The 12,365-nt window shown below is 37.4% G+C and overlaps 1 protein-coding gene across 5 annotated transcripts in view; it reads left to right on the top strand.

Annotated features, from left to right (window-relative positions):
• Positions 1-12,365, top strand: part of NAA16 (N-alpha-acetyltransferase 16, NatA auxiliary subunit) — a 117,781-nt gene that overhangs the window by 86,575 nt on the left and 18,841 nt on the right. For 4 of the 5 annotated variants that reach the window (XM_054719829.1, XM_054719828.1, XM_054719827.1 and 1 more), the window contains 2 exons: positions 4,050-4,147; positions 5,428-6,771. In XM_054719829.1, the coding sequence (XP_054575804.1) occupies positions 4,050-4,147; positions 5,428-5,625 (296 nt within the window). In that variant the 3' untranslated portion in view covers positions 5,626-6,771. Of the gene's footprint in view, positions 1-4,049; positions 4,148-5,427; positions 6,772-12,365 lie in introns of those variants that run through there. The other variant, XM_054719830.1, reaches the window with a different exon arrangement.

Raw genomic sequence — 12,365 nt, 5'->3', positions numbered from 1 at the left:
ACCATATTGAAATCAAATCTGATGTTTTTTAAATTTTTATTTGGTGTGCGTTGGAAGAGGGGTAGTCTTATACGGCAAGTATATCCCAAACTCTGTATTTTAACTGGAAAAGTTGGGGGTCGTCTTATATGCCCAGTTGTCTTATATGCCGGAAAATACGGTACACCATATATAAGAATAAACTCAAAATGGATAAAAGACTTAAATGTAAGATGTGAAACCATAAAAGTCCTAGAAGAAACCATAGGCACCAAAATCTCAGACATTGCTTGTAGCAGTATGTTTACCGATACATCTCCTAGGACCGTGGTCAGCAAACTGCGGCTCGCAAGCCACATGCGGCTCTTTGGCCCCTTGAGTGTGGCTCTTCCACAAAATACTACGGCCTGGGCTAGTCTATTTTGAAGAAGTGGCATTAGAAGAAGTTTAAGTTTAAAAAATTTGGCTCTCAAAAGAAATTTCAGTCGTCGTACTGTTAATATTTGGCTCTGTTGACTAATGAATTTGCCAACCACTGTCCTAGGACAATGGAAACTGTGGAGAAAATAAATAAATGGGACTATATGAAAATGAAACCAACAAAATGGCAAGAGAGCCCACTACATGGGAGAACATACTTGCTAATGATATATCTGATAAGAGGTTAATCTCCAAGATATATAGGGAACTCATACAACTTAAATGGAAGATAAACAATCCAATCAAAAAATGGGCAAAGGACATAAATAGACACTTCTCCAAAGTGGATATACAGAACGTCAAGAGACATATGAGAAAAATGTTCAAAATCACTAATTATCTGAGAGATGCAAATCAAAATGACAATGAGGTATCACCTCACACTTGTCAGAATGGCTACCATCAACAAATGACAAAGAAGGAACTGAGAAAATGACAAAGAAAAGTTGAGCCACAGCGGGTCCTCACAGCCAATTGGCCTGGAGGTCAATTCCTCCCAGTGACAACAAAAACAATCAAGACTTAACTACAGCCAAAACCGGTTTGGCTCAGTGGATAGAGCGTCGGTCTGTGGACTGGAAGGTCCCGGGTTCGATTCCAGTCAAGGGCATGTACAATGGTTGCGGGCACATCCCCCGGTGGGGGGTGTGCAGGAGGCAGCTGGTTGATGTCTCTCTCTCATCAATGTTTCTAGCTCTCTATCCCTCTCTTCCTCTCTGTGAAAAATCAATAAAATATATTTAAAAAAAAAAAAAGACTTAACTACAACAAGGCTGTACACACAGACCACAAAGGGGTGCACCAAGAGCGTCCACCTCAGGTAACTAGGAGACTGACCCATTGAACCATATAGAACACCTAGCACACAAAGCCACCCTACCAACTCAGGGAAGCAGCGAAAGTGAGGAGACAAGGAAACAGATCACAAATGAAAGAAATGGAGGAGAACAGACGACTGGATATAGAGTTCAAACCCACGGTTATAATGTTTTTCAAGAATTTCATGGAAAAGGCCGATAAATTTAACGAGACCCTTGAGGATATGAAAAAGGACCAACTAGAAATTAAACATACACTGACTAAAATAAAAATATTATACAGAGACCCAACAGCAGACTAGAGGAATGCAAGAATCAAGCCAAAGATTTGGAATACAAAGAGGCAAAGGACACTCCTCTGGAAAGCAAGAAGAGAAGAAAATCCAGAAAGTTGAAGATAGTGTAAGAAGCCTCTGGGACAACTTCAAGTGTACCAACATCAGAATTATGGGGGTTCCAGAAGAAGAGAGAGAGCAAGATACTGAAAACCTATTTGAAGAAATAATGACCGAAAACTTCCCCCACCTGGTGAAAGAAATAGACTTACAAGTTCAGGAAGCGCACAGAACCCCAAACAAAAGGAATCCAAAGAGGACCACACCAAGACACATCATAATTAAAATGCCAAGGGCAAAAGACAGAGAATCTTACAAGCAGCAAGAGAAAAACAGTTAATTACCTATAAGGAAGCATCCATACTATTATCAGCTGATTTCTCAACAGAAACTATGCAGGCCAGATGAGAGTGGCAAGAAATATTCAAAGTGATGAATAGCAAGAACCTACAACCAAAATTACCCAGCAAAACTATCATTCAGAATTGAAGGTCAGATAAAGAGCTTCACAGATAAGAAAAAGCTAAAGGAGTTCATCACCACCAAACCAGTATTATATGAAATGCTGAAAGGTATTCTTTAAAAAGAGGAAGAAGAAGAAGAAAGATAAAAAATTATGAACAACAAATACATATCTATCAACAAGTGAATCTAAAAGTCAAGTGAATTAAAAATCTGATGAACAGAGTAAACTGGTGAATATAATAGAATTAGGGGCATAGAATGGGAGTGGATTGATAATTCTCAGGGGGAAAGGAGTGTCTGTGGGGAGTATGGGAAGAGACTGGACAAAAATGGTACACCTATGGATGAGGACAGTGTGGGGGAGGTAAGGGCAGAGGGTGGAGTGGGAACCAGGTGGAGGGGAGCTATGGGGGGAAAAAAGGAGAAACAATTGTAATAATCTGAATAATAAAGATTTATTTTTTAAAAATTGTATAAAGTTATGTGTATTCTAAAAAGTTATAACAAGGGTAAATATGTCTTAATATGTACAGATTAACAAAAAATATAATTTCAGCTATGTAAAAATATACATGGGATAAAGGCTACAAAAAGTGTATGCTAAAGCTTTTAATGAAGGGTTGCCTTTGGGTTGTTGTGATTATCTGTGATTTTTTTCTTGTATTTTTATTACTTTATGTATTTTGCATTTTGAGAATTTATTTATATTCTGCCTTATTACAGGAGAGAACTTAGGCAATTTATATAAATTTATAAAATGACAAGATGGCATAAATGCAAACTGAAAAAAAGATTGTGGAAAGGGAATTGGTGACAAAATGAAGTATATATAATGAACTCCTAATTTAAGCCATATACTGTATTTAAGTACTTTAACCTAAGCTTTTTTTGTTGCAAAGGGAAACTTCTTGATTTTAATATCTATGGAAAAAAAGTTAATTCATGTGAGAAATTACACTTTTTGGTAGTAAGGGCAGATGAGAATTTCTCTTCAAAAACACAGGGTAATAGAAGAAAACATTTCTTTATTATAACTATGGGAAGCTTCTTTCCAAACATCATATGAAATTCTAAAGAGAAGATAATTTTTGCCATATAAAAATAAAAACACCGTAAATTCAAAAGACCAAAAAATATTCACGGATATATAACTGATAAAAAGCTAATAATATACTTGGAGCTCTTATACATTAACAGTTAACAATATAAATTAATAAACAAAATCCAGTAGTAGCCCTAGCTGGTTTGATTCAGTGTGTAGAGGGTCAGCCTGCAGACTAAAGGGTCTCTGGTTCGATTCTGGTTACGGGCACATGCTCAGGTTGTGGGCTCGATCCCCAGTAGGGGGTGAGCAGGAGGCAGCCAATCAGTGATTCTCTCTCATCATTGATGTTTCCAAATCTCTCTCCCTCTCCTTTCCTCTCTGAAATCAATAAAAAATATATATTTTAAATAATCCAATAGTAAAATGAACATAGAATATGGACTATGTAATTTATTAGAGAAATATAAACTGGGTTTTATTTTTTAAAAGCTTTAAAAAATTTTTTTGTGTGTGTGAATATGGAAACATTTTCCTATTGTCCCTCAACCACAGTCCTCTGATAATAACTTGTTTCGTAGATATTTTATCTGAGGATATAATTTTTAAAAAAATGATTGATTGATGCCACAGGGTAGCCTGTGTTTATATTTTGAGTTGGACCTTTTTTGGGGGGTGAGGGGGTTATTAAATCTGATCTCCTGGTAAATGTTTAGCAACCATCTCTTTGTACCTAACTATGAGTGGAATGTCAATGAATGGGAAGTGGGAAGCGATGTCATAATTGCCTCCTGAGAGCTGGTGGGAGCCAGTTCCAGCCCACTGCTAATTAAATACTTGGGACCATATTTTAAGCCACTGGTTAAATGTAAATCAAACCAAACGTTAGCCATAGAAGTTTACTCATTTTGAAATGTCTTGGTATTTCAGGTGCTAAAATGATGTATTTTCTGGACAAGTCAAGGCAAGAGAAAGCAATTGCCATTGCCACTAGACTGGATGAAACTATAAAAGATAAAAATGTAAAGGTAAGATTTTTCACACTCATTTCCCCTCATTTTTTTTTTTTAAATCATATATGAGCATTTATTCCAATACTGCCAGCAGTGTGGGAGAGCAGCAGGTCATCTACAAAAATCTGCTCTGCAGCCCCCCATAAGCCAGCTGCTTATATAGGGTAGGACAAGGATTACTTGGGGAAGTAGGAGTCTGGGGTGGGACTCCATTGTTTGGGCAACAAGATGGTTAATCTTTCCTTAAGCAGTTCTTGAATGAGAATGGTTCCAAGGTTGATTCCCAGGGCCCAGGGGCACACAGCTCTCAGCCTGTCAGAATGTCCTTTCTTTAACCAACACAAGGCAGTCATGGTTAACAGAGAATGATCAATACCTCCCATAACTGGATACTGAGTGACCTAACAAAACATGCCTTTACAACATAATTCTTGAGTGGGCTTCTGACTTATGCCTTGATTTGAATCCCAGTTCTAATTAAGAGCTATATCACATTAGGCAAGTTACATCTCTTAGCTTCCTTTTCCTCATGTATAAGATGTGTGAAGCCACGGCCCGCGTGGCCTGGGGTTCAAAGACTTGGAGAAAGGGCTGACGCGCAAATTAATACACAAGACAAGAAATATAAATTTGGAAATTATGGGGAAAGCCAGTTGTGAGCTTGGTACAAGGGACCAAGTTCCACTCAGTCTCTGTTCCCATCTGCTTTTATTTACTAGAATACACAATTGCCTTTTAGGAATGCAAACAGACATATCAAAGGTGATGTTTGGTAAACAGTAAGATTATCAGGTTGGGGGAGTTTGCTTTAGGCCATTGAGTCATCATCAGTAGGTAATAAAATGCAGATAAGCCCCATTCAGCCTTTTGACTGTACTTCTCGAATTTATATTAATTACTGTTGATTTTGGCTCCCAGCAAAGATGAGAATGAAAATGCTACATCATAGAGTTGGTATAAGGGTTTACTGAAGTAATAAACTGAAGTGCTTACTACCTGCCTGGCACATAGTAATCACTTAGTATGTGGGAGCTATTGTTATTAATAAAGAACACTTTTATTTTAATGATCAGGGATTCACTTTTTCAAGTATTAGAATTTTACTGCTTTTTTAAGGCTTTGCAGAATTGATTTTTTAAATGTTCCTTTTCTGAGATGATTACTTAGGATAGATAGCAAGAAGTTATTTTAGACTAGGACATGTTGGCCTTCTCTTGGTTAATGAACAGATTGCACCTTTTGATTTAAGTGATTATTAACCAAATGTAATTTTTTATTTTCCTTTGTTTCAATAGATTTTAATAAAGGTTTCTGAGGCACTGTGTGATGGCAGCTTTGGGAACTGTAATTCCCAGTATGAAGAATACAGGATGGCCTGTCATAACCTGTTCCCTTTCACGTCTGCTTTCCTGCCTGCTGTGAATGAGGTCAGCAGTCATAGTGCAGCACTAAACCATATGGCCAACTATGATGTCTTGGCAAATGAAATTTGAAATCCCATAGAAAATTGGCTCCTATAGATTCAAAGCTGACTTCAGATCAGGGTTTCTTTTCAGGGTGTATTTTAATATAGATATGAAATGAAATAATTGGATAGTTTTTTCAATGGAGTATTGTGTAAGCTTATTTTATTTTTTATCTGACTCTGCCAGTATACATAAGCATCTGTTAAAATGACCTGTTTATACTTGTACAGTTTTCCTAAACTTTAGAATTATCAGCATTATGATGGTGCTGTCACTTCTTTATCATAAATATGATAATTTCCTGTTAAACTATGTTGTATACAGTCTCTTATTTTTTTTTTAGATCCTGGTTTTAGAATATATGGTTTGATCCCTTATTGATTTGTCTTATTATTGGTTTTTTGCTTACTTTTTAATTAAAGCACATCAGTTTTAAAGTGGTAACTATATGTATGTTAAAAGGAACTACTTTTGTCAGATACTGAGGTTTAGTTTAAAACTTACTTCAGTTTGCCCTTTTTTTCTACCTTAATTTTTTCCTGATTTATTATTTCTTTTTTAATATACATGAAAATGAAAATTTCTTTTGATTCAGAATGTGGAGTTTGGTTTGCCTCTTAATCACTGAAATTCACTGGTAAATTTATTGTGTATCTCTAGATCAGTCTTAAAGACCCATAAGCAAGAATTATGCTTTCTTGGCTAAATTGCTTCGTGTGTTAATAAATAGTTTATATCTGAGTGGTATATGCTTCAAGGAAGCATAATAGAGCAGAATACAAATTATAATGAAGCATCTTTACTCTTATAGTCATACATAGACTACTAAATATTTTTTTATATCATAGGATTTAATCTCCTATTAGTTTAATTATTAAAACAGTATTGTCAGGCAATTTTTTGCAGAGGATAGCTATTTCATTCTTGTATAGAAAACAGTAGTGGAATCACTCAATATGTTTCTTGCAGAACTGTAAATATGTCTGTAATATGGATACTTCCCTTTAAGGCAAATATAAATTTAAAAGGGAGATTTTATTTAGAGAAATAGTTCTAATTAATATGATTTTCTTTCACTCTAAACTATTTTAGATTCATAATTATTGAGAGAAAAACACTTACTGTAAAACAATGTCAATCTATATAATGCTGTAATAAATTATTTTGTACAGAGTTGCTTATTGGTGTTGTGTTACTGCTTCACACAATCAAAATATTTTTGCAAAGTATTTTTTCTTTGAGAGAGTAAAAACTTTTCATCATCTTAATTTTTACTAACTTATAAAAAAATCACCAATATATTCTGGTGCCACATCAGATTGTTTTCTTTTTAATGTTTTAATCCTTTAAGAAGTAGGCAATCTCTGTCACTAGATATCCTGGCAAATGTGTAATTTATATGTTACTTTCAACATAAAAGATGGAATTGTGCTTTCAGCTGTAGTCTTTTATTTTTTTTTTTTATTTTATTTTTTGTACAACATTTTTTTTTTTAATATATTTTATTGATTTTTCACAGAGAGGAAGGGAGAGGGATAGAGAGCTAGAAACATCGATGAGAGAGAGACATCGACCAGCTGCCTCCTGCACAACCCCCACCGGGGGGGACGTGCCCGCAACCAATGTATATGCCCTTGACCGGAATCAAACCTGGGACCCTCCAGTCCGCAAACCGACGCTCTATCCACTGAGCCAAACCGGCCTCGGCTCAGCTGTAGTCTTTTAAAAAGTATTTCATTTGGGTCATTTAGAGTTTCTGAAAATTATAGGCAGATACAGTTGAGATGTGAGGAGTTTGGTTCAAGATAAGGAGGAAGGCAGGATAATGGGTGACACTGGGATTAGTGAAATCCAGTAGTGTATCAGTCAGTGTATAGAGGCTGTATCTATTCTCATTCCTATACTCATCTCATTTCGAGTATAAATCGGAGATATGGTCAGGGATCTTTTTTAAATAAGGGGGGAGGGTTGTATTATGTCCTTTCACCCCCTACCTCCACCCTATCCCTAATTGTGGTAGAGGCCCTTTTAATGTAAAGCTAAAGAATAAACATAAGCCTAAGGGAGAGACATCTTAAAACCAATTGCTTAAAAAAGTCTCTTGTCTCGAGAGAAAAGCAAAAAGTCCTTTGTCCTGTTTGATCCTGCCAAGTTTATCAGAACAGATAGGAAAAAACCCCACAAAGATTCAAGGCATCGTGTGATAATTTAAGAATTTGGCTTCAGATTTTGTTTTTGTTTTTTGAGGAATGAATTTAATGGGCAAAGCATAGAGAATAGAGAACCACAATTCAATCTGTAGTTATTGAGCACCTAATTTTTCAGACAGTGTTCGAGGTATGACACATAATAGCGAACAAAAATAAGTCCTTATTCTGGTGTGGGGAGAGAGAAACAAATATATAATATCAGGTAGTGAAAATTACTGTTTAGAAAACTCAAGCACAATATGAATATAGAGATAAGTGTTGGTTATAGTGAAATTTAAAAGTTTGAAAAAATAGGTAAAAGTTTACAGAGAAAAAGTATTATCAAAGGAATTAATTTGACATCAGATTTCTCAAAAGCATTACTGAACCTAAGTATCAAAGAAAAAACATCAAAATTTTATATCCAGCCAAGTTAGCAGTAGAATGTGACAGACAATATTTAAAAATGTTTTTAAGTGTACAAACCTCAGAAGATTTACCTTACAAAGGCCCTTAAGAAAATACTTGAGGAGAAATATTAAAAGATACAAAATCTGGAAGATGTTACAAGAGATGTGAGAAGAAGGGTGATTAAATAATTTTGTAAAGTTGACTGTTATCTTAAAGAGAAACTTTATTATAGCAATTAAAACTCTAGGCATTATCATTAAGATTTGTTAATGTAAGAAACAGCAAAACCTGTAAGAGAAGTTTTATGTGTTTATTTGAGCCAAGCTGATGACATATGCTAGGGAGCAAGATCTCAAATGCTCCAGAGAATAACAATTTTGAAATTAAGGAGGGAATTTAAGGAAGGTTACATGGAAGTGGGGGAAAGTAAGGCAGGGATCAGATTGCAGGATAGTTAACATTAAGTGTTCTCTTGAGGGTTAATACCCTCATCTAGCAGTATTTTTGTATTTCAAAGGTGTGTTAAACTAGATGCACAAAAATAATGGGCAGGGCTGGTTTAAAACCTTTCACTAAAGTTATATGCCTGGGGCATGACTAACCACCATGACTGACCCAGCTAGGAGTTTATGATCAGATTACCCTGTGAGGTTACTTTCCATAGAACCCCTTTTTCATGCACAGACTAGAGTAGGAGATAAAGACTAAACATAAGAGAGCTAAAGTTCCTCTCTGGCCCTGGCTAGAGCATTGTCCTGTACACCAAAATGTTGTGGGTTCAATTTCTGGTCAGCACATACCTAGGTTGCAAATTCGATCCCCAGTCAGAAGGCAAACTGATTAAAGTTTCACATGGATGTTTCTCTCTCCCTTCCTCTCTCTCTAAAGTCAATAAAGACATATATTTGTGGTTAAGAGGAAGTTACAGAGATTAAACAAACGAATATAGTTATAAAAACCACTATAAGAAAGAAAATGTAAAACAAATTAGACATGAATTCAGTTTATCTAGTGGGAAGCAGAGAAAGGAATAGAGATTACATATAGAAAATGGAAAATAAGATGGAAGAAATTCTGGTGTAACACTGATTAAAAATATAAATGGATTAAGTTAAAAGACTCAGATTTTTGGATTGTATTACAGATTGTTTACAAGAGACAATAAGAACAGGAAAATTGAAATAAAAGGATGGAATTATAATAGGCCAATATGAACCAGAACAAGAATGGAGTAACAGTCCAAATAGAATAGAATTTAATGCAAAATATAATGACAAGACATTATTGTGCATTCATTAAATAAATACAAATGTGAGGAGTGACATCAGAGGAATGGCAAGCATGAGAGATCCCCTTGACCACTCTTGAAATTTCAACAAATTAAGCAACTATAATTCAACAAAGAATTCCCTACTCAATACGGAGGTATGCTTCAGAGACCTGCACATGGAAGCATATAAAGGTGGGCAACTGGAAATGAGTGGGGAGACAAGAAAAGAGGAAAGCTCGGATGGTTGTAGATGGCAGCCCTGCAGCTGGGAGCTCATGGCTCAGCCTGGAGAGGGGAGGAAGCCAGTGATAGCAGGTGCTTCCTTTGGCCAGGAGGAAGAGCTGCAGGGGGCAGTCAAGCAGGACAAAGGAGCAAACAGTGACTGAGCCAGCAGACTCCTGACAGAGTATGCAGGTTCTTCCCCGTGCCTGTCCACTGTCAGACAGTGGAGTTACAGACAAAGAAACAGAACTACAGAGCCCTGCTGCCTCTTGTCTAAAACTTGTTTCCCGTTGCTCTTGGGGTCAGGTCAAGGAGCACATTATCTATAAACTAAGAGTTATTACAGTGGAACCACTGTTTCCCTCTGTGATTGATACCCAGGTGAGGCTTTTTTTTTGGGGGGGGGGGACAAGGGGGACGGGAAGGAGGAGTCCAGCGTCACCATTACGATGAAGAAAAAACAAACCCAACCCCAAGCAGCACTTGACTTACTGTGGAGGTCAAGTCTAGGAGATCACAGAAGTAAAAGTCTTGTGATTTAGTGCCATCTATTTGAAAAAAGTAGAAAAACCTCTTCAGAAAAAGCTGCTAGAGAGGGGCCATTAATATACATACATGCCTAGACAAAGGAGATCAGCAAATACCAATAACCATGGTAATGAGGGTGATCAGAAAGAAAAAGCAAGCTGGAACACATGGAAATGTGTGATATAAATTATACAGAGCTTTCAATATTGAGTTCTGAAAATACACAATGAGATGTGAGAAAACAGGTAATTCAATACTCTCAGAAAACAAATTAATGAACAAAATAAGTTCCTTGCCCAAAGAGATTGAAACTTTAAAAAAGAACCAATCAGAAATCCTGGTAATGAAGTATGCAATTAAGGAGATTAGGTGTAAACTATTGAGCATAGAAAATAGAGCCAACCAGAAGGAGGAAAGAATTAGTGATATTGAAGATAGGACACTAGAAATGATGTAGAGGAAAGAAGAGAGAGACCTGAGTATAAAGAAAAATAAAAGAGCTTTATGAGAATTATCTGACTCCACCAGGAAATAATAGTTATACCAGAAGAAGAGAGGAAGAAGAGAACAGAGAGCCTCTTCAAACAAATAGTGGATGAGAACTTCCCAAACCTATGGAAAGAACTAGATCCTTGAATCCAAAAAGCAAACAGACACCTAGTTACCTCAATCCAAAGAGGCCCTCTTTAAGACACATTGTATTAAAACTATCAAAAGTTAATGACAAAAAAATTCTCAAAGCAGCCAGGGACAAGAAGGAAGTGTCCTACAGAGGAAAACTCATCAAAATACCATCTGACTTCTCAGCAAAACTCTACAAACCAGAAGAGAGTGGAACTAAATATTCAAACATCTGAAAGAGAGAAATTACCAGCCATGAATATATATGCAGCAAAATTATCCTTTAATTATGAAGGAGAAATAAAGATGTTTCCAGACAAGCAGAAGCTGAGGGATTTTATCACCAGAAAGCCTCCATGCAGGAAATACTCAAGGGAGTTTTTCTACCGGAAACAAGTAAGGTCACAAAAAACTTATAGCATAAACAGGGACAATTTGTGACAGCAAATACATAAAAGGAGAGGAGGGAAAGGTCTGAACTGGCAAAGGAGGATGAAGATCAGATGCACTCAAAAGAGAAGGACCTACTGTATACATGTAACTTCATTTTTTAATAAACCTAACTATGGCAGGGTCTCTCTTTTCCACATCCAGCATGGAAAGAGAATGATCTGGTTATTTGAGTAGAGGGGCTGGTGATTGAGAAATAAAGAGACAAGACACAAAAATGGAAGGATAAAGCTGGGACCGCTGTCCTCTTCTGAAGGAGAGACAGGGACCCAGAGCCAATGCAGCGTGTTTATTTTATACCCCAAATACCAGGAGGTTTCACCAAAACTCAAGATAAAGGAGCTTGGGTGGACTTGAGTTGTATTCATTCCCAGTGCTAGACTGGATTTACATATCAAAACCCACTCCCCAACACCTGGGCAAAGATAAGAGTCAATGCTGAGAACACATCTGCCTTTTTGGTAAGATGTGTATCCAAGACGCTGCTCTGCATGTCACCTTGGTTTCAGCTGACAATTATTAAGGAAGAATGCCCATGTGCCTTCTCAGGGGGCCCTCTACACCTAACTAGAGGCCCAGTGCATGAATTCATGCACCAGTGGGGTCCCTCAGCCTGGCCTATGGGATTGGGCTGAAACCGGCTCTCTAACATCCCCCAAGGGGGTCCCGGATTGCAAGAGGACACAGGCCAGGCCCAGGGACCCCACCAGTGCATGATCGGGGCCGGGGTGGGATGTGGGAGGTTGGCTAGCTGGAGAGGGATCGCAGGAGGGCTCCAGGGCATGTCTGGCCCCTCTTGCTCAGTCCCGATTGCCCAGACCCCAGGAGCAAGCTAACCTATCAGTCGGAGTGTCTGCCCCCTGTGGGATTGCTCTTATTTCTTGACTAGGCCTGTAATGATATAAACTTCATTCTTATTACTGCTTTCACTGCACCCCAGAGATTTGATATAGTGCATTGTCACTCTCATTTGTCTCTATGTATCAGTGCATGTCATAGCGACTGGTCGACCAGTCGACTTGTCTGCCCCCTGGAGGTCAGTGCACGTCATAGCAAGCTGTTGAGCCGCCTTAGCA

The sequence above is a fragment of the Eptesicus fuscus genome, chromosome 8 (assembly GCF_027574615.1).
Source record: "Eptesicus fuscus isolate TK198812 chromosome 8, DD_ASM_mEF_20220401, whole genome shotgun sequence".
Lineage (NCBI taxonomy): Eukaryota > Metazoa > Chordata > Mammalia > Chiroptera > Vespertilionidae > Eptesicus > Eptesicus fuscus.
The sequence above is the reverse complement of the archived record's forward strand: the minus strand, read 5'-3'. Positions and strand labels throughout refer to the sequence as shown.